The sequence below is a fragment of the Dendrobates tinctorius genome, unplaced genomic scaffold (assembly GCF_039654945.1).
Source record: "Dendrobates tinctorius isolate UK_male_01 unplaced genomic scaffold, ASM3965494v1 ptg000047l, whole genome shotgun sequence".
In the NCBI taxonomy this organism is placed as follows: domain Eukaryota; kingdom Metazoa; phylum Chordata; class Amphibia; order Anura; family Dendrobatidae; genus Dendrobates; species Dendrobates tinctorius.
The window spans coordinates 7,626,698-7,649,122 of NW_027361715.1; the positions used below are offsets into that span (position 1 = coordinate 7,626,698).

At 40.6% G+C, this 22,425-nt stretch overlaps 1 protein-coding gene across 1 annotated transcript in view; it reads right to left on the reverse strand.

The window, feature by feature from the left end:
• The window catches only part of TOX3 (TOX high mobility group box family member 3), a 178,337-nt gene that overhangs the window by 62,080 nt on the left and 93,832 nt on the right, over positions 1-22,425 (reverse strand). Inside the window, exons 2-3 of the mRNA XM_073576190.1 lie at positions 6,572-6,637; positions 3,576-3,605 (exon numbers count right to left, since the gene is read on the reverse strand). Coding sequence (XP_073432291.1) covers positions 3,576-3,605; positions 6,572-6,637 — 96 coding nt within the window. The remainder of the gene's footprint in view (positions 1-3,575; positions 3,606-6,571; positions 6,638-22,425) is intronic.

Sequence of the window (22,425 nt, forward strand, 5' to 3'; positions counted from 1 at the left end):
CGCAATATCAAGCTTAAGATACCTTCTATAAAGCTGGGCCCCAAGTTTATTGGCCCATACAAAGTTGTGGAGGTTGTTAATCCAGGTCCCTGTTAAAGCCTGTGGGGACGGTGAGAGAGGATCCCTCATCAAATGCTCCGCCAGTGCTGGCAGAGGGGCAGCTGGAGTATGAAGTAGGGCGCATTGTTGACTCCCGGTAGGTGCGCCGGAGACTCCAGTATCTGATACACTGGAAGGGGTACTCTCTGGAGGATCGGTCATGGGTTCCGGCCAGTTCGGTGCATGCCGATCGTCTGGTGCGGGCTTTCCACGCCAGATACCCAGACAAGCCTGGGGGTCCAGTGGCCCCCCATTAAGAGGGGGGGTACTGTCATGGTTTGAACAGGGTTCTTGCCCTGCACTCACAGGGTTAAGTGTTTGTGGCCTCTTTCTGGATCTGGGAGGGGTATTTATACTCACTCTTTACCAGGGTTCTCTGTCAGCTATACTGTTGTTCTGGTGTGTCTGACCCCTGGTGTGCGTGTATTCTGTGTTGCTTGTTTGCTTCCCGTGTATGACCCGGCCTGTTCCCTCACTCTGTACTCCATCTCTCGCTTTGGTACTACTGTCTTCTCCGCTTCTGACCTCCTGGCTTGGCTATCGTTACTCCGTTACAGTTTGTCCCTATTGTACCGTCTATTGCCCGTTCTGGTTTTCTAACCTATTGCTACGTCCTGACTGTTCTTTCTGTCTAATCCCCGTGGTACTGTATTGCTATCTGGTGCTTTGACCCTGGCTTCGTCTGGTTTCTGTCTCTGTCTATGCCCCTTGGTAACATTGCCCCGTAGTTACCTTTCTAGGAGTTTCCCTGCAGCTCCTAGATCTGTGGAGCTTAGGCCACGCCCCCAGCAGTAATGTGCTTCAGGTCCTGATACTCTGAAGCACGCATCGTCACCGCTTCTGCCCTGCTCCACAGGTATCTGTGAGTACTGTCTTTGTACTCAGGACACCCGCACTGGCACAGTGAGCAAGTGCAGTGAGGTGTTCCTGACAATAATAACTTGACAGAGTTGAGAGTGTATATATAAAGGGAATCAAGAAGCCTAGCCATTGGCCAAACATGCATTCGGTAGACAGTTATTTAAGTTCTATGGGCACTTACAGTTACTTTTCACAGCTTATTGTCAGCATACCCATTGATCACTAGAGATGAGTGGATTAGAGATGGGCGAACCCAAACAGTAAAGTTCGGTATCCGTACTGAACACTGGCACATGCAACCGCTAATAACAGCGAGAGCATGAGCGGCAGACCTGCTGTAAATAAATCATTTTAAAAAAACGGCGTGGGCCCCCCTGTATTTTTGATAACCAGCCAGGCAAAACTCACAGCTGGGGGCTGCAACCCTCAGCTGTCAGCTTCAACAAGGCTGGTTATCAAGAATAGAGATGTCCCCATGCTATTTTTTAAATAATTTAAATAAATAATTTAAAAAAATGGCGTGGGGTCCTCCCCATGTTTTGACAGCCAGCCTTGCTAAAGCAGACAGCTGGGAGCTGATATTCTCAAGCTGGTAAGGAACCATGGATATTGCCTCACCCAGTCTAAATAGAGCATCCCGCAGCTGCTCAGAAAAGGCACATCTATTAGATGAGCCAATTATGGTGCTTTGTCCGGCTCTTCCCACTTGCCCTGTAGCAGTGGCAAGTGGGGTTCATATTTGTGGGGTTTATGTCACCTTTGTATTGTCAGGTGACATTAATCCCACTGATTAATGATGAAGAGGTGTATTTAAGACACTTCTCCATTACTAATTCTATAGCTGTATTGTAAATAATGTCATGCACATGACAGCCTGGCAAACACTGGATGTTCAGGCCCCCCATTCAAGTGAATGGGGTCCAGGTTCAGGTTTGGGTCCGGATACTGTTCTGGGTATTCGAACCTGAACTTTTTGCAACTGTCCAGCCAGACCCAAACATCCAGGAGTCCACCCATCTCTTCAGTGGATTGCTTTGCACAGAGCTGACCAACTTAATTGATAAGAACTGCACTAATTTTCTGAACATGTGGGTCCTCTGTTGTGGCATTCAATTTGTCAGCTTGGTGTGACATGATCTGTGCAATGTGCATGGCACAGGTGATGCTTAACCAGTCCAGCTAATCATAAGCCAAGTCCAGGATCTCAAAGGGTAAGGATATTTGTGTAGCTCAATGGTCAAAGAGCACCGACCAGGACCGTGGATCAGAGATTGTGTGTAGCGATCTGCTAAACTCTACTGAAAGCTAAAGATGTGTGAATATCGCTGGCTCCATCTTTATTTGGCAAGCTATAGCACTTACAGAAGAAGCTGCATCAGGAACTCTGATACCTGGAGCGTTCATGATAATCAGCTATTCAGCACTGCAGCTGCATGTGTCACAGCCATGTGACAGTCACAACACATGCATGGAGAGACTGTGTGCTGTGACTGTCACACGGCCAGGACACATGCAGCTGCATTGTCTAACAGCTGATTATCGGAGCACTCCAGGTATCCAGGTTCCCAATTCAGCTTCTTTGATAAGCGCTACAGCTTGCCGAATAAGGAGGGAGCCGACGATGTTCGCTCATCTCTACTGAAAACCCTTTTTTCCTCCATAACCTCTAATGGAAATGGATTAAAGAGTGTGTGATGGAATGTAGAGGTATAACTGATGCCCACATAGTTTTGGAGGACCCTTTAGATCAGTGGTCCCCAACTTTCCTAACCTTGAGAGCCACATTCAACGCTGAGAGAGGGTTGCGAGCCACATCCAGGTACTGACCCCCCTCACAGTAGTGGTAATCAAAGCCCCCTTTATGGGTGCAATGATAACCAAAGCTTTTCCATAGAAATCATCCCGAAGCAATATCCAAAATACCAAGATCCAAGGCTTCCCACAATACCCCCATTCAGTTTTCTCCCACCACACTGTTACATCCAGCTTTAAGCATCTACTCTCACAGGTAGTATCATCCCGTCTCCAGCCTACCATACTCAAATTATCTCTAAACCCCTAAGATCAGTATATGTGCATCCAGATCTACTCTTCTGTGCAGGGCTCCTCACAAAATTCACCATTTTGAGATGTGCTCTTCACACCTGTTTCCTAGACCTGGAGCTAATGCATCAAGCTGGCAGACAGGCGCGAGCCACAATTTATGGAACCGCGAGCCACATGTGGCTTCTGAGTTCCAGGTTGAGGACCCCTGATTTAGATGTTTGTCAGCGGACTTCACTAATATGTTTACACGCTCTGTTAGAGAATCTGCACTTATTTGTCTGAGATATAATAAAGATATTGCAATATAAATATTTTAGTTATTTGCCATTTGTGATTCGACAGAATAGAAATAAGACATGTAATGTTAACTACACCAAAAGTAATTATGAACACTGTACACAACCGTGTAAAAGCTCTTAGAGTCAATTCTAAATTCAAACATTCAAACATTCTACTATTCACTTAGATGAAAAAGCCAATATGTTAGTAACTGTACGTAAAATTGAACAGTGGTAATTTTGTAAATTACATAAATGCAAGAAGAAAAAAAAATATGAAACAAAGAGTACCTTAAAACATTCATCAGTCCACTGCTGCTTCTGCACAAAGAAAGCATTGATATAATTACACACACAGTAAAATTGCTATCTACGATAATCCGGCACACTGTAACAATCAGATTAAAATCAAAGAAAAAAGTAAAAAATAGAAATTGCACAATTCAAATCTCCGTAATTCAAAAATGTTCTCAGATATAAACAAAATGGTTTATCTATCATCACTTTCTTATGATTAGGGCACATAGAATACATTCAAATGTTTATGCTTTTAAATAAAAAAAAAACTATATAGAAGAGAAATACATTAACTAGGGTGTAGATGGTTGAATGCCATCTGTACAGAAATGTTGAAAACATTTGTTCCTTTTGATAAAAATGCAAATGTCGAGAGCTTGTTGTATCAACATATAACAGCCTATGTCTGCCACGGTGAATTATCACAGCTGGAATTAAATTGTCTCTTAACAGCTGCTAGTAGCCGACTTTTCATCAATGCTCGATTCAAATGTAAGAAGAAATTCTACAGAATGAAACATTATGTTATCTTTACAGATGGGGTTCTGTGTTCATTATCACAAATAAATGGCGGGCCCCATGCCAAACATTATTCGATTATCTAAGCGAGACTTGATGGTCATAGGAAAAAAAAAGAACAAGTGACTGGAATTCTAATTTTGAAATAGTCCTATTAATCAGCACATCTACTGTACTGTGCTTGAATTGGGGACATTAACATATTAGAAGAATTTCCAGAAAAAAAGACTAAAATTTGCTATATGTGATAGTCAAACAAATAAAATCCAGACATAAAACTGAGTGCACAGTCAAGCTAGTTAGAAGTGACACCAGGGTACTAAGACAATTTTTTTTTAGCTTGAAGGGGTTATTCACATCAAAGAAAAAGCAGCTCAGCATGGTGTTATAAAAAAAAGGAAATTATGTAACTAAGGATGGCACTATACATAATAAGTGAGTACACTATATACTAAGGGACTGTGCTATACATAATAAGTGAGTACACTATATATTAAGGGACTGGGCTATACATAAGTGAGTACACTATATGTTAAGGGACTGTGCTATACATAATAAGGCTACATGCCTGTATACATGTGCAGTATCGGTGTGCTGCATGCTTTTACAGAAAACAAAACAAAAAAAAAAAAAGTATACTCGCCTTCCAAATCTCCTACTACTCTTCTTCTAGCACTGCTCATGTCCCCAGTCTCTAAAATTCCTCTTCCGGAGAGGATGACATATGGACATTGCACCACTCACTGTAGGGGTGTCCAGCATTTCGTAAAACAAGAACAGAGTCTGCAGGGCAGTGACTGGCTACAGCTGGAAGAGGGAGCACAGAGAGCCATGCAGTGCTATGAGAGGAGCACTAGGGATTTATTTTACTCACTTATATAGCGCCATTAATTCCACAGAACTTTACAAACATTTTCATCACTGTCCACAGTGGAGCTCACAACCTATATTTCCTATCAGTAAGTTTTTGGCGTGTGGGAGGAAGCTAGATTACCTGGAGGACCACTGAGCTAACCAAGTACCTGAAGAACCACTAAACTACCAAATTGGTAGGGGAGTGTATATTAGGAGAGATTCATAATGCTAAATATGTAATAAAATGGTGTGGACTCACTAGAAAGTGGGCTAAGTACAACATTGTTCCCCAAGACTTTGATGTCATATTCAGGCACAAAATAAGCCTAAACTGTGGTGCTAACATACTTTTACAGGGTCTAAAGGATGCGCCAAATTTATCGAACATCATGACAAACTTTGATAAATCTAACACATAATATGGTCTAGTTTAATTTTGCACTGCCTAAAAAGACACTTGATAAATTTACTCCATTTTTTTACAATTTTACACCAAACTGGGCTGCTTTGCTTTTTTTTTTTATTGAGGAGTGGCTAATTCTTCAGATAGACAGAATTTATAGTGCCCCAACCGACAGTTATATTTATGCTGCTTCCCCTAATAGCAGTATTTCCTGATAAAAATCCAGACAAATATTCCGTATGACAAAAAGTGTCTTGAGACTAGATGAGCGAATTCACATTTAGCAAACTTATTTGATGAAATTGAATGTTCATTATTATGCTCTTGTGTCTCTTGAGAAACCTAAACATAGGGTGTAAAAGAGGAAAAAAATAATGCTCACCTCACCACTCACCTGTCCCTACATCCCAGCGGTCAACCTCCACTCCTACGTGCCTTTTATTTTTTTTCTTCCCCCATCGTTTGCATCCTCTTTGGGCCTCCCTACTTCAGGCCAGGACTTCTGGCAAAACTAGTCCGCTGATGACACATTGCATAGGAAGGTCAGGAGCCTAGTCATGCCAGAAGTCCCTACTTGGGGTTAAGAGGCCAAAGAGGATGCATACGATGGTAGAATGGGAAAAGACATGTAGAAGACCAGATGGTGGCATGCAGGGGCAGTTGGCATCGGTGAGATGAATATCTTTTTTCAATAGTTTGTCGGCGGCGACATCTAGCTCCCAAATTACATCAAACGTATTCTGGAAAATAAAATTTTTTGTCAAATTCGGGAATAATTCAATTCCACTTCCATTTTGCTGAGTTAGCGGGAGTGAATTACAAAAAACGTACTCTCAAAAATACAAATTCTCGTAAAATTTGAGAATTTAATTCCATTTGAATCAATCTGCTCAACTCTAGTTGAGACCATTGAATGTTCTTAAAAATCCATATGCGTAGTATATGTTTGCCAAAATTCCCGCCCCCCTCTATATGCTTGATTTCCCATTAGACATGTGTCTCCTGCATTGCCATGCTACAGGCGTAGCTGCCTTATGGCCAGCTAAATTGAGTGGTAATGTAGTACTGTCAGGTTATTTTCTTTCTCATTAAAGTCTTTATTTTGTGCTTCATGAAACACATTCAGATGCAGAGTTTCAATCTTATTTATTCCCTGTCTGCTAAATTATCTAAACAAACAGATGTATACGAGAAGAGATAAAAGTACACCTACCTCATTTGCAGCAAGAAATGCATTATTGGCTTCTGCCATATTCATGTAGTTGTTATTATTTCCGAACTGAAAAAGAATAAGGCAAAGAAGATTGGTTTGCTTAGCAAATCTGGAGTTTGATATATTTCAGCTCATAATGATCCAAACAAGCAATAACACACATTTCTATTCAGCCACCATATCTCGGAAGATAGATGTTGTTTCTCAGAAAACACAAATCTGAAAGCATGCAGGGAACAAGCCATCCTACATTAGAAATGTAATTACCATGTTCCACTCCAATAGAGTCATTCACATTTATGGATAACACACTTTAGCTCATTATATGTCCTATATTTTAGGTACAGTGTATATATTCACGTGTGTATGCAATTTGTGTTGCACATATTAAACAATTGACATTGATGGTCTTCAACCTAAACACCAATATGAGAGTCCATAGGTAAATAGGGAATTGTAAACGTAGTTAATACCTTGTACTTGCCTCAATGTTTTTCTATGGATATATGGATTAGGGTTTGTCCACGATTGACCAAACTTTGTCCAAGTAAAATTTTAAAACTACAAAATAACCATTACTACCACACCAATGGCATCATTCGGTCTAAAACATGTGACTGCTGCAGCCAATCACAAATCAGTCAAGTATTGTAGAACACTGTAAACAAAGATCACCGGAGAGGAAAAGGTGCTGGAGCAGAAGAGGCTTCTACAGATGAGTAATGCTTAAAGCATTGCCTACGCATCAATTTTTGACTGATCCTTTAAGTCGGTCATAGCTATAATTGGCTGTCAGACAACCGGTATCTTTCCTTTAACAAGTTTTCCAGCGCAAACAAGCTGCCACCTATTCACAGGAGAAGTGATAACTTGTTAATCATTGGGAGTCCTACCACTGGGACCTGGACCTATTGGCAGAAGTTAATGTAAGGCCGGCATTACACTACCGTAGAACACGGGCGAGTGCTACGCGAGAAAACATCGCATAGCACTCGGACCAGTGTTAATCTAAGGGCAGCTCACATCACCATATTTTTTTCTCAGGTGTATTCAACATGCGAGTAAAATCGCAACATGCTGCGATTGTACACGTATATCGTCTGAGACTCATCAATGCTTACCTATGAGTGCGATAAAAACTCAGATGCCACACAGACCATCCAGCTAGCTTGTGACTAATATGCACATTTTCCTCATTTTAGCCCATTGAGCCATTTAATTCAATGGGAAAAGTCAGTAAGAAATGTAAAGCCATACACATGTCATACGGATACATGGCTGAGAGAAAATTGTATGCAAAGGCATTACACATGGATGACCATATGGAGAACACTTGTGCAACTCTCGACAGGGAGACTCGGACCGATTTTCCATATGTTTAGTGTGACACCGGCCAAAGAGAAGTATCGGCATTGGAGTCCTGGTGCTGCCACCATGGTTGAATGTATCACATGTACTGGATGAATAGGTTGGCTCAGTTCTTTCCTCAAGCATCTATTTATTGGCAGAATGGAGTGGCCCTGCACATGTTCTACCACTTCCTATTCCTTTTACGGCTGATGAGCACTGCACATTACCTTTTTTCAGTAGCTCTAAAAAATAATTAATAGAGCAGTGAGAGGGCATCAAAATACTACTCCATATTTTAACTTAAAAAAAAAAGTTTCAAAATCACATAATTTGTCAATCGTTGTTAGTCCCAGTGGTGGGACATCCATTGATCAGCAAGATACTACCGATCCTAAGGATAAATCATAACTTTTTTTCACTGGACAGCCCCTTCCTCTCCACCAATAACACGTATGATGGCTTAGACCATATTATTTCTGGAAATAATAGAAGGTTTGTGGCTCTTCTTATCTCAGGGAAGATCAGATGAGTTGAAATTCAACCTGACTAATCTCTTGCTCATTAGTGAGGCTAAAAAAGTAAAGGCCCCATCACACACAGTGAGATCTCTAGCGAGATCGCTGATTTTGTGATGCAACAGCGATCTCGCTGTGTGTGGCACGCATCAGCGACCGTCCCCCCGCCGGGTATCACTGATCGTGCACTAATGTCCTGGGCCATTTTTTGATGGTTGGTCTCCCGCTGGCCAGCGTGCATCGCTGCGTGTGGCAGTGGGAGAGCAACGATCAGCGAGCTCCCAGCGCTGTAAGCAGATTCTGGGAGCTGGTATCCAAGGTAAATATCGGGTAACTAAGCATGCGCGTCGCTTAGTTACCCGCTGTGTACCTTGGATACCTGCGTGCTGGCGCTGGGAGCTGGTATCCAAGGTATACAGCGGGTAACTAAGCGATGCACTCACTTAGTTACCCGATATTTACCTTGGATACCAGTGTCCTCGCTGGTCCTGATCGCTGGTGAAATCTGCCTGTTTGACAGCTCACCAGCGATCATGTAGTGAGGCACCAGCGATCCTGACAAGGTCGTATCGCTGTTGGGATCACTGGTGCATCGGTTAGTGTGACGGCACCCTAAAATTATGGAGGAAGAATATGATTGTATGGACAGGAAGCATACATAGATCTCTATGCATTTATCATGCGCATGTACAGTAATTGGCCATAAAATGTTATCTGGAAACTTATACTTAATTTGTCAAATCTTAAACCAGACAAATCTTTACAAGTAAATATTTCAGAAGCCAAATCTAAATATCTCCAGGGACTAAAAGGGTTTTAAATCCTTTGCATAATGACTTAGTCAGACACCTGTTTTTCAAGTGTGTGATGTGTCTATAGTTTTCATGGATAGGACATGTGTCTATTATAATCTTTAGAGCTGTTCACGTGGGTTTTTTTTTGCGATCCATGTGAAAGGTGTCCATTTTTTACTGAAGTTGCAGATGAAAAGTACCGATACAAGTGTATGGATTCGTGAAAATCATGGACAACACATGGATGGTATCCGAGCCGTGTTCATAATTAACACTGTAAAGAATAGAGGATGTTTTGTAATATATTCATTTATTTATCCATATGTGAAAATCACTGATGATAACAAAAGGACCAAACCCTGATGAACCTCGTATCCAAAATACTGATGACACTCACACCATTTTTTTTTGTGCATGTGAACAAACATAGAAATCTGAATGAGCCCTAAATAAGAGTAAGCCATGTGTGGCTTTATCTATAAAAATAATAGTTAATGTAGTCAAAAGGAATTTTCAATGTGTCCATGGTTACACATAATTCAATTTTGGTGTAATGAAATCCTGGCACTTCTTTCCATTATAGGTTATTATTTGAAATAAATAAACAAGTTGTGTTTCTATCAAAAATGGATAACATATATTCTAGATAATCACTCTTCTAATAAGAAACATCTGAGATTATGATTTGAAGTCTTCAAATGATGGAATCAAACCAATTAGATGTGATCTTGATTGCTGCAATAATTAAAATAATGAAGTCGGTAATTAGTTGACTGACAACAGACATCTGTGATCACGGATAGGAAAATGGCAAGCCACTACATAAGACCTATGTTACAAAAGAAAGTCACCTGCTATCTGGCAGAAATCATTTCAGGACTGCATAATTAAACATAATTGGAGATGTATAAGAGTAGGCAACATTTTTATTTTTTTTCAAATGCATATTCAATAAATCCATTGTAGGGGGATGAGCAAATGCCAACATTAATAAATTTGTGCATGGTGATAAAATACATTAAATTTTACACTGGGCCATTTTACTTAACTGGACAAAAATCTGTTATAATTACTAAATAGGCCACCCAAACCCTTTGTATTTGGACAAGTAGGTCCTCAAAGTCTAAGAGATAAACTGAACAAATAAAATATGTCATTTTGTAGTAACTAGTGACGAGCAAGTATACTCTTTACTTGCGTTTTCCCGAGCATGCTTGGGTGTCCTCCAAGTATTTTGCCGTGCTCGGAGATTTCGTTTCTGTCACCGTAGCTGCATGATTTGTGGCTGCTAGACAGCCTGAATACATGTGGGGATTTCATAACAAACAGGCAATCCCCACATGTATTCAGGCTGTCTAGCAGCTGCAAATCATGCAGCAACGGCAGCTAAATCTCCGAGCACATCCAAATACTCGGAGACCACCCGAGCATGCTCAGGAAATCATGATTAACGAGTATACTCGCTCATCACTAGTAGTAATGTGCCAGTTACACACACACACACGATGGAGTGACTTGAAAACAAAGTATACTTCCATCTCTTAACACAAAAGAGAATAGATATGTAATATTAAATATACCGTAGACACAACAATCTAATGGTCTGATCACTTGATGTCTACCGTGCTCCATTACAGACTATCCTGTGTATACAGGGTAAGTAAGTGTTGCTGACCACATGATCTTACTGTATATGGTCATCTGTACTCATTGACCTGTGTAAACTTGCTAGAAAATTAGCATCAACTGACTTATAATAGTTAAGCGTTAACATTTCTCCTTGTGGAAAGTGACATACCGGCTCTGGCATGCCAAGGTAAGAGAGACTTCTTCATCAAGCAATGCTCCTCTGGGAAACTTAACATGCAAATTGCCTCTTCAGTGAGGAAGAGGGCTTGAAACCTATAGCGCCGCCTGCTTCAAACAGGTGGCGCTATAGAGTTCAAGCCTTCTTCCTTTCTGAAGAGGCAATCTGCATATTAAAATAGTTAAACTCTTGTTAACAGGCTGAGATTGACTTGTATGAATGTTCCTAATAAGAAACCTAGCAAATTGAAATTGGTATCTGATCTGCAGGAAGGATGTGAGAAACATTGCAATAACAGTTGCATTTCAATTATTTAAATCTTTTACGTTTGTATGCATATACATCCAGGGAATCGTCCTATTTAATAATCAACAGTATTCCATGTATGACTGTGTCTACAGAGAGATCTGTCAATCACTAATATAACCACCCCTGAACTCATACTGGCAAACATTAAGGTATTTCAATGAATAAATTACAAGTTATAAAGAATATTTCCCACAATCCTACAGTATATAACATTCTATCAAGCTTCTCCTTTTCTAGATCAAACAGTCTGAATTGTGGATGGCTGGTAAACAAACTTCACATAAAATCATGAGGATCCAAGAAAGGCCACCATTCCTGACACATTTCACCAGCAATGCTCCTTTTGGTTTTAGCCTTTTAGTTTTTTTACAGTGCTTCTTATCCCTTGGATATGTTGCACCTCCAATTACTATGGTGTAGGGGGTTGAACATTTCTGATTTATTGAGGTTGGATTTTTATGTGCTCTGAAATTAAACATATTACAATGACGAATCATGAGATTACGTTATTGTGGCTCCTAATTATTACTGGAAATGTATACTGTTTTCCTCCAGATTGTCTTCCAATCTCTGTATTTTTTTAATAAATACATGTGTACTGGCTATTTATTGGTCTCACATGTACTTTGTACTTGGTATTCAATATTGTTTTGTGTGTGTATTGGGACAGTATTGGTTAGGGAATTAAAATCCGTGTATTTAGAGATGAAAATTAACTAATAAACATTTCTTACTAGTGGCGGAAGTGAAGAGAACAGAGTTGAAAACAAAAATCTGTTTTTACAAAATTTTGCCGGTAAGAATTCTAACTCCCACTTGTATATCATTATTTCAGATAATAACAAATATGTTTAACAGATTTCATGATCTTCATGATGCAAAAAGCTTTTGAAAATGTTATTGATAGTTTGTAGAATCTCACAAGAACCCAGGAGTAGGCATAAGCCAAAGATGCATACATAATGTGAATAACGCAATGTAAGCTGGCCAGCTACATGCTTGCGGTCACTGAATAGGCTATTTATACAGGCTATTCTATGTTCAGATACGCAATGAGTGACCTGTAACAGAACTTTCAGAGTGCAGTGGCTGCCATTCATCTCGGCAGAGTGAGTCCTGTGCAGGTGGAAGAAGGGTCCACGAGGACTGGGCTCCAGCACCAATGGATAAAGGATAAAACATAAATTTTACTGTGCAATTAAAAACATGATGAGAAAAAGCCCAAAAAAATTAAGGATCCATAAGCTTATGCATTTCCAGTTAGCAACCCTTATTTACAGCTATAAAGGATCCTCATGGACCTTTCTTCCATATCTGACCTTCTGACCTGGATACCAACCTGATGTGTTCCTACATTTCTTGCACCAGAACTTGACCAAATATATTCTACCAGGGTTCCTACGTCACTACAAGTGGTTTTCACACTGAATTGTCCTATTTCGAAGTTGACCTGATGACCATTTTTTGCCTTCCCTATCTTTTGTGCAGCTTAAAAGATAATTTCGCCTAGTGAATGATCATTTTGATCATGGGGTAGTTTACCATGTATGCTTATTGTGAAACAAGCATTCCTAGGAACTCTCGTTCACGACAGAACTTTAAGACTCGACAATTACATCTCCTTTCAAAAAGTGTCTATGTTCAGTCCTTACGACCCAAATCTTAAGCATCCAAGGCCTGCAACCAAAGATTGAAACACTAATCATCGTAATCTCAAGGATTCAAGCTGTAGGCATTCAATTTAGTGTCTTGCACAAACACGGTCCTTAAAAATTCATAACTTCAACGAGTCAATATGATTAGTGTCAATGACACTCAGTAACAGTGGCTTGGGATTTGGAACCATTAGCCAGCTAAATTTTCATCTATGACATGGCTGTATTCATTTGATTTTTGAAGGCAGGTCCACTTCCTAAGAAACAAACATAGATGCTAAAGAATAAAAACATCTTTAAGGTTAAACTCAATTAACAACATCTGCAATGAGTAACAATGACTGAAAACCGGAATAAAAAGGAGCCATTATCTCAAGGGCCAGAACAATTCAGAAAACAAATTAGTCTTTCGGTGAAATAAGAACTGGGTTAGGAATACTCTTCTGAACAGTTAGCATGCGAATGTAATTACTGAAGAAACTACTGCTAATCAGCTGCGAACTGTATCCATTAATTAGTATTTGCCCTGGAGAAATTAGGAAAATTGGTAACAATGTTAACACTGCAATGTACTGATGAGGGACATGAGGCCCTCAGCATTTAGACTAGCAGGTGGTTTCAATGGTCCGTCTAATTTGAAAAGCATCCACCTGAAGTACAGTGACATATCTCCTGCATCTTTATCAGTCTATAATTAATAGCTTATAATTTAGGAGCAGGGTGATCAGCTGGGGACGTACATATATATCTTACAGCGTCCTGGCAGGAGCTCTCTTTTACTTAAGAATAATATTGTGGTTGGATCAGGGATGATTAAAAAGGATTCACAAAAGACATAAGCTTTGCTGGAATGTAAGCAGATTCCCCTTAGGATCCAAGAGCTCTCAGCTGTTAAGAAAAGCAAATGCCCATATTTTCTGCATGTGGTTTTCTTTTAATTACCTTGCAGCTCATTCATTGCACACAGGGCTGGTTTATTTTGTCAGCTACAGCTAGGTAGCTTCAAAAAAGACGCCTATTTTTATTTTTCACCCCACCAGAATGTAGTAAAGATGAGCAAATTTGTTGAATGGAATTAGATTCTCCTCTAATTTAGCAAAAACCCATATTGTCCAGAATACAGATTTTTTTTCCAGTTAGTTCCACAAGAATTCGGCAAAAAAAGAGGCCACTTGGCAGCTATTTTGCTGAAAAACACAGAGACAGCATATGGGTAAAAAACAATAATCATCTCTGCTCAGCTTTCCAACCATCCTCACAGTCCATTGCCTTTTCTTCCAGCCTTCCTCCATTGTGTGCATCTTGTTCAACCTATTTCATTCTGGGCCACAATTTCCAGTGTGATTAGGCCTCTAAGTTCCCTTGCGCTCTTTGGAATTGTAGCGCATATTATGGTGTCATGACAAGTCCCAAAATGGGTCAGCATGAAGGCACATCAGACACAGACATCCAGGAGCCTCAGGCCAAAGTGAAGCTAGCCAACGAATATGCACATGACGGGAAGGTGAAAAGAAGAGGCGTGGAGGACTGGATGGCAGGATGCAGAGGTGTTGGGACAGGTGAGCAATAAAGCAAGTATTTTGTAAGGGGTCTTGAGAGACCCTGGAGTTTAAAAAAGTACATTAAATTCACCTTCAATATCTTCAATGCGAATCAGAATTCCCAAATTAATCCAAGTGATGTAGAACCTCAACGCACTACTATTTTTAAATACTTCTAATTGAAGTAAAATGGTGAGGACTTTGCTTTGTATATTTTTGTGTAATAAATACATCTAAAAATAAAAATCCCCCCACCCAACAAAGAAAAAAAGAAATGATACTGAACAGGAAATATACATTGACTCATGTTCTAGGGCTAAGAACAAACTGTCTCTGTGCACTAAGACTACAGTATACAGCGTGGACTTTCCCTGATGTATACATTCATATTGACTTAGGACCCTATTCACCAGATAGAAGTGTATCTTTCAGCCTTCATCTGGCAGGTATACACCTGCATACCATATGTCTAAGGGTACCAACACACTTAGCGACGCACCAGCGATCCCAACAACGATACGACCTGGTAAGGATCACTGGGGCGTCGCTAAATGGTCGCTAGTAAGCTGTCAAAAAGTCAGATTTACCCAACAATGCAGCAACGATCCAGCAATCCGTATAATTACCTCGGCGGTCATTCGGACCTGGTCACACAACAGTGATTCTGTCGACTCCCGCCTGCGTCCATGATTTCTGAGTCGCTAACGAGGTCGCTCATCTGTGTCAAACATAGCGATGCATGCTGGCCAGCAGGACACCAGCGATCAAAAAATGGCCCAGGACATTCAAGCACGATCAGTGACATCGCAGCGGGGACCTGGTCGCTGCTAAGTGTCACACGTAATGAGATCGCTGGAGAGGTCGCTGTTGCGTCACAAAATCGGTGATGCTTCAGCGATCTCGCTATGTGAGACGGGGCCTTAACTGTGTAAGAAAGCGCATCAGACTCCACTTCCTATTCAGAAAGCTTCTGCTAAGATGTATAGATGTTGTTTTTTTCTAATGGATCCCTATGGTGGAGGCCTCGGCTTCCCTCCAGATAATGGCCACCTGTAGGTGCAAACTGTGTTTTTGACAATGGCCACAAACCCAGTGTGTACCTAACCTTAATCTGATCTGTAACAATGGTAATCAGTGTTTATCGTAGAATCAGGATCTCTCTCAGCAGGTGTAGAAATCTTTATTTATATGGAAGAGAATGTACAGCTTGACTATTTGACATCTCAATTATTTCTACTTCTGTTAAGGGCCCATCACACTAAGCAATATCGCTAGCAATATCACTATAATGTCACTGGTTTTGTGACGCAGCAGCGATATTGCTAGCGATATCGCAATGTGTGACACTAACCTCCGACCGGCTCCCCCACTGGTTATCGCTGATCGCGCGAGAACGTCCTGGACCATTTCTCGTCGTCAGCTTCCCGCTGGGCTTCCTGCTGTGGCGCCGACAAGCGACGCGTGGGCGGGAGGACGTCTTCATCGCCTCGTCTGACAGGTAAGTAGCGACCGCCGACCGCTGCTATGTTGCTGGTGAGATCTGCCTGTTTGGCAGCTCACTAGCGACCACTTAGCGATGCACCAGCGATCCTGAACGGGTCATATCATTGTCGGGATCGCTAGTGCATCGCTTAGTGTGACGGTACCTTTAATCATTACTTTGAGCTTTGAGACTATCTAGAAAGGATTTCTAAGACAACGCATCCAATTAACAAAATTGAGTATACAAAATTTTGTTTTTTCAAGCTGATTAACAAAAAATATTTTAAGGATATCTAGGAATACAAAAAAATCCTTGAAAGCAAGGTAATTTTCAAATTAATTAGTCTTCACACCTGTGACTCAAAACAATAAAACAGGTTAAAACAATACATTAAAATTAAATCTAGTGGAAAATCATTCTAACCTAACCAGTGGAGGATTCTTTCTGTACCTCTGTATGCCAATATATGGTGCTTTGTACAACACTCTCTTAAGGCCCGTACACATGATAGGGGAAATTCAACCAAATACACCAAATTTCCTTGGATAGCCCAACCATTTTGTGTAAAGAGGTCTTCCAACTTGTACCCGACACATAATGTATTGGAAAAAAAAGATCATAGTAACATAGTTAGCAAGGCTGAAAAAAGACATTTGTCCATCCAGTTCAGCCTATATTCCGTCAGAATAAATTCCCAGATCTACGTCCTTCTAAAGAACCTAAGAAAGATCAAGTGCTGAAGTTTCACATGCTTGATACTTTGTTCTCATAAGCCACCGTCAGAAAGATTTCGAGATGGCTTACACTTCACTGCAAACACATATGCACATATGGCCAAACCATGTATGATGGGTCAAGAGAAATAGCTTTCAATGGTTTTAGCAAAGCATCTGAGGAAAAATATCTCTATAGTGTGCTGTTTTATTAGCTTTTGTATTAATCCATGTAAAAAATGTAGTATGCATATTCTGTATGTTATTGGAGGTGTAGTGTAATATAGACAGCTGCATACAAGGTTTACAAACCATGTGATGTGAAGATTACAAATTGTATGCTACACTGGGAAGATAATTTGGATTATTTCCAGTATAAATAAAAACTATTAATTATTAATACTAAGTTAAAAATAATTAACATTCACCGCATACACTCGATTATAAGCTGAGGTTTTTAGCACTTTCTTTGTGCCGAAAACGCCCCCCCCTCGGCTTAAACTTGAGTCATTGTCCCAGAAGATGGTGGAGGAGGGGGAGCGGCGGAGCAGCAGGTCACAGGAGGCAGGAGCCGGCAACTGCAGCTAAAGGTACTGTCACACTTAGCCATGCACCAGCGATCCCGACTAGCGATATGACGCGGTCAGGATCGCTGGTGCATCGCTAAGTTGTCGCTAGTGAGCTGCCACACAGGCAGATCTCACCAGCGACATCGCAGGGGTTGGGGGTCGCTACTTACCTGTCAGACGAGGCGATCCTGACGTCCTCCCGCCCGCGTCCACGCGTCGCTCGTCTCCACAGCAGGAAGCCCCAGTTGGAAGCTGACGACGAGAAACGGTTCAGGACATTCTCGCGCGATCAGCGATAACCAGCGGGGGAGCAGTCGGAGGTAAGTATCACACATAGCGATATCGCTAGCAATATCGCTATAACGTCACAAAAACCAGTGACGTTATAGCGATATTGCTAGCGATATCGCTATGTGTGACAGGCCCTTTACTCCTGTGCCCACTGCTAAAAAGAAATGAATATTCACTGCACTGGCAGAGAATATTCATTTCTCTCAAGGTATGTGCTCACAGTTAATAATTGGTAGCACTTTTAGAGCAGCATGTGTCTGCTGCGTCCAAAGCGCTGCCTGCTTTTGTACGCAGGAGATTCCGCATGTGTTCTTTAAACCGTGCAGAATCACAGAGTCCAGTACATTGTATGGGTGAGATTTATCTTGTGGAGACTCACATCCCCACAAGATAAATTGACATGCTGTGGTCTGGAAAGACACACCGCATGTTCGTCCCCGCAGGTAAGCCACGGGCGTCGGTGCACGCATAGTGCCCTAGGACCCTATTCTGTTATTATGCTGTAACATCTGGATGCAGCGTGTTGGACGCTGCAGATGTATGCAGTATCCAACCCGCAGTGTTTACTGACCATGGGAACATACCCTTACAGCATGCACAGTGTCAGCCGCAGCCGTCGACTTCCAGCAGCTGCTGGGCTATCACTGGTGCACAGTACTTAAGACCTATGAATATTCACCTCTCTCCAATCCCATAGGTGTGGAGTGTAGTGAAATTTAATTACCGTAATTAGCGGGAACACATGATCACCCAACCGCTGGAGCTGCAGGCACCGGAACAAGATGCAGCAAGGGCACACAGGGAAAGTAAATAGGATTTTTTAACTTTTTTTTATGCTTTTCTCATAGGGACCATGCCTAAAAGGATACGGATGAGGAACCATGCATACAAGGATAGGGTTGAGGATACATGCATACAAGGATAGGAATGAGGAGCCATGCATACCAGGATAGGGATGAGGAGTCATGCAGACAAGCATGCGGATGAGGGGACAATGCATACCAGATTTGGTTTTTTTAGGCTTTTCTCATGGGGGGCATGCATTAAAGGATACGGATGAGGAACCATGGATACAAGGATGGGGATGAGGAGCTATGCAGACAAGGATGAGGACCCATGCATACCAGGATAGGGATGAGGAGCCATGGATACGAGGATAGGGATGAGGGAACAATGCATACCTGGCTTATACTTGAAGCAATAAGTTTTCACAATTTTTTTGGCAAAATTAGGTGGCTCGGCTTATACTCGGGTAGAGTAAATAAGGTATTCATATTTAATTATTAATACTGGATTATTAGCAGTGGAATAATGGTTATTATTAACAACTATTAATAATTATTAATATGTAATTAAGGCCAAAGCCAATTAATGATCTTGCAATTTTTGATTTTTAATAAAACAATAATAATTATTAAAGTAAAAATCAAAACTGCTAGATCACTAGTTGGCATGGGCCTCAATTATGTAAAATATTCCTCCTAGGAACATAGGATGTTGCAATGTATTGGGTTAAGATATGTGCAGATCCTAGCAAAGCTACCTTCAGCAGTTGACCACTGGTGATTTTGTTAAAGATGCACTACCAAGAATCTTTTTTTTGTATTTTTTACCTAAACGTGTATGTAGTGAGTTTGTTAACATATTCACTTACTCCCGAATCCGATGTCCAGCGCTGTTCTGCTCCTCTTCTCAATGACGTCACCGCTCTTCCAACTAGCTGGACCGTTCTATGCTTTATGTGTGAGCCAGAAATATCTTTTACAATATAAGGCTGTGTCATCTTGTTCTAACACTCTATAGACTTAAATGTAAAAGTAACTTCCAGGTCACGCAGAGCCCCGCATGACCCATGGAGAGTGAAGGGCGGTGACATCATTGAGAAAAAGAGCAGAACGGTGCTACTTACTGGAGAAAGCAGTGGGGTAGGCGAGTGTATCAATACACTAACAATACATTAAATTACATGCACATATACACAGGTGTAGGGTAAATAAGTTCATGGTAGGGCTGCTTTAACAGTGAGTTGTTGGAAGTGCTTCCCGATTATTTTAAGCCCCGGTTTGTCGATGACTGCTCATTTTGTGCCATAGTCTTTAAATTACGATTTTCAGGTCTTGATATTTTTCATCGCAATTTCTTTTCTCAAACCTTTTAGATTACAGGATGTAATAATACAATTGTATTTGTTGCTACGGTATTATTAATATCTCTACCAGTGGATTTATTTTTTAACACAAGGTATCTAAGTCACTTTTTCCGGTCACAAAGGCAGAAACCTGTACTTGGATAGGATTGGGTTTTTTTTTGAGCAGATAAATAACTAAATTACTATCCATACTTTTGGGTTTGTCATTTTCCCTAACTAAATAAATCTTAGTAGCGCACATACCGAAGAAACATTACATTGTGTTGTCCACCAACTCCTGGAATAGGTTATAAATAAGCTGATGTATTATGTCCCAGCAGAAGGAAAATTGATCTGTTTAACAAAACATCTCTGGAGCTCGATGTTCTGAACATAACCAAGCACCTTTTTCATGTGTACAAGAAACAAAACCATTCTGTAATGGAACAATATGTTTCTCCCTCTGGTTCTATATGTTTGATTGTGTTATTTCAGATAAAAAACAAATGTTTAACCGGTGAATGTGAAGTGACCGGGTGACAATAATTGAGAGTCGGCATTACAAATTTCAGTATATAACAACCAACTCTGCTCAAGGGTGCCCGATGATTTATTCTCATTTCTAATGCTTTCTCTGTTTCCAATAAATTGTCTGTCAAGAGCAAAAAAAACAAGAGGCCAAGTTGTAAAAAAAAAAAAAAAGAAAAACATGAAACATAAATCGGCGGAGAGTTTAATACACTAAATTCTGCTTTGCCGTAAAGTGTTCGGTTTCACACAATGTATTTATCAAGGTCATTGAATATATAGTCAAAAATAACAGTTCTTTTCTAAGCAGCAAAATACTAAATATATTTATTGATAAAAAAAACTAAACAAATGAACCTTGTTTTTAATTTTTATTTTTTGATTGTTTTATTACATTTTTTTCTCTTTCTTTTCTTGTATAAGGTCACTATGTATGGAATATATACATTACATTGACAATAATATTGTCTGTATATTGTTTGTAGTTCTGATGAAGGCCTAGTGTTGGCCGAAACGTCAAATACTTATACACAGTGGATGTACTTTAAGTTGGTATGCATGCAGCGTGTAAGCGCGTGTTCACGCTGGCCGATAAACCGACAAAACCCATGATAGAAACATAATAGGCAAATAATGAATAAATGAATAAACAGCAATAGTACATGAAAAAAATGTACTCCAGAGTATTTGCATATTCGGGTTAATTTCCTTGTTTTTTTCAGTTTGCTTGTACTTTGTGCATACAACGGTGTGACCTGCCTTTTCTTTGAGCTGAACGTTATATTACTGTGGTTCCCCATGGCTGTGTGTCTACTGGCCTGGTTCAGTCCTTCACAGCCCTTAACCACATGCATGTCACTTGACAAATGGTAAGATTTTGATATAGAGGTTAGGACCATCCCGATTAGGGTCACCGTGACATGGTGGGATGGCATTTGCATTTTTTTATGAAACTTATGTTAACTAGGTACCCTATATTATTTCAGTGCACTATGGCTGTGTATTCATTTACTGCAGGGTATTTGCATATTATGTTTCTATCTTGGGTTTTGTGTGTTTAGTTGCCAGTGTGAACATGCGCTTACATGCTGCATGCACACTAACTTCTATTCGGGTTAATTTCCTTGTTTTTTTCAGTTTGTTTGCACTCTGTGAATACAGTAGTGTGGCCTGCCTTTTCTTTGAACTAGACATTATATTAATGTGGTTCCCCAAGGCTGTGTGTCTATTGGCCTGGTTCAGTCCTTCTCAGCCCTTATCCACATGCATGTCACTTGATAAATGGTAACATTTTAATATAGAGGTTTGGACCATCCCGACTAGGGTCACCGTGATGTGGTGGGATGACTTTTGCATTTTTTTTATGAAAATTATGTTAACTAAATTCCCTATGTTATTTTGATGGACTATTGCTGTTTCTTCATTTACTGACAGTTATTTGGTTACTATGTTTCTATCTTGTATTTTATATATATATATATATATATACTAGATGGTGGCCTGATTCTAACGCATGGGGTATTCTAGAATATGTATGTAGTTTATTTATGAAGATTTAAGAATAATGCAATGAATACACAGGATTTTTCAGGTAAAATCGCCGGGTGTGAACAATCAGAAAAGCATGGATCAAATGCCGCGGCAATTCATGGGTGGACTGCACCTGTTGCCGATTGGTCTCGGCCGGCTGGGCGCGTCCAATCAGTCTAGCGCCGGTCATCTCCTGGCTGCGTCGTCACTGACCTCTGCGTGGCAGGAGATGACCAGCAGCAACCGTCGGAGATCAGCGGCTAGCGCCACAGATCTCCCGACAGTAGGGGTGGTGTGCGCCGTTCAAATTCCACGCCAATTCATGGCCGGACTGCAGATGTCACTGATTGGTCACGGCCGGACCAATCAGCGATGCGGGATTTCCATTAAAAACAGAGAGACAGAATTAGACAATTACATAGTAGATTTATAGTTATACTGCAGCCTTAACAATAAATGGTAAAATTAAAGAAAATAACTAGGAATTTGGAGTAAACAAATAAAATATCTACATTCACAGTGCTTCAAGTGATTGCTTGAAGATCTGAAAAGAGGCTTTATATTATTTTCTCCCCCCAAAAAAATCTTCATCCTTAGGCAATGATCTGTCTCAGGTATTGGAGGAGAGTCCCTTAAAAAAG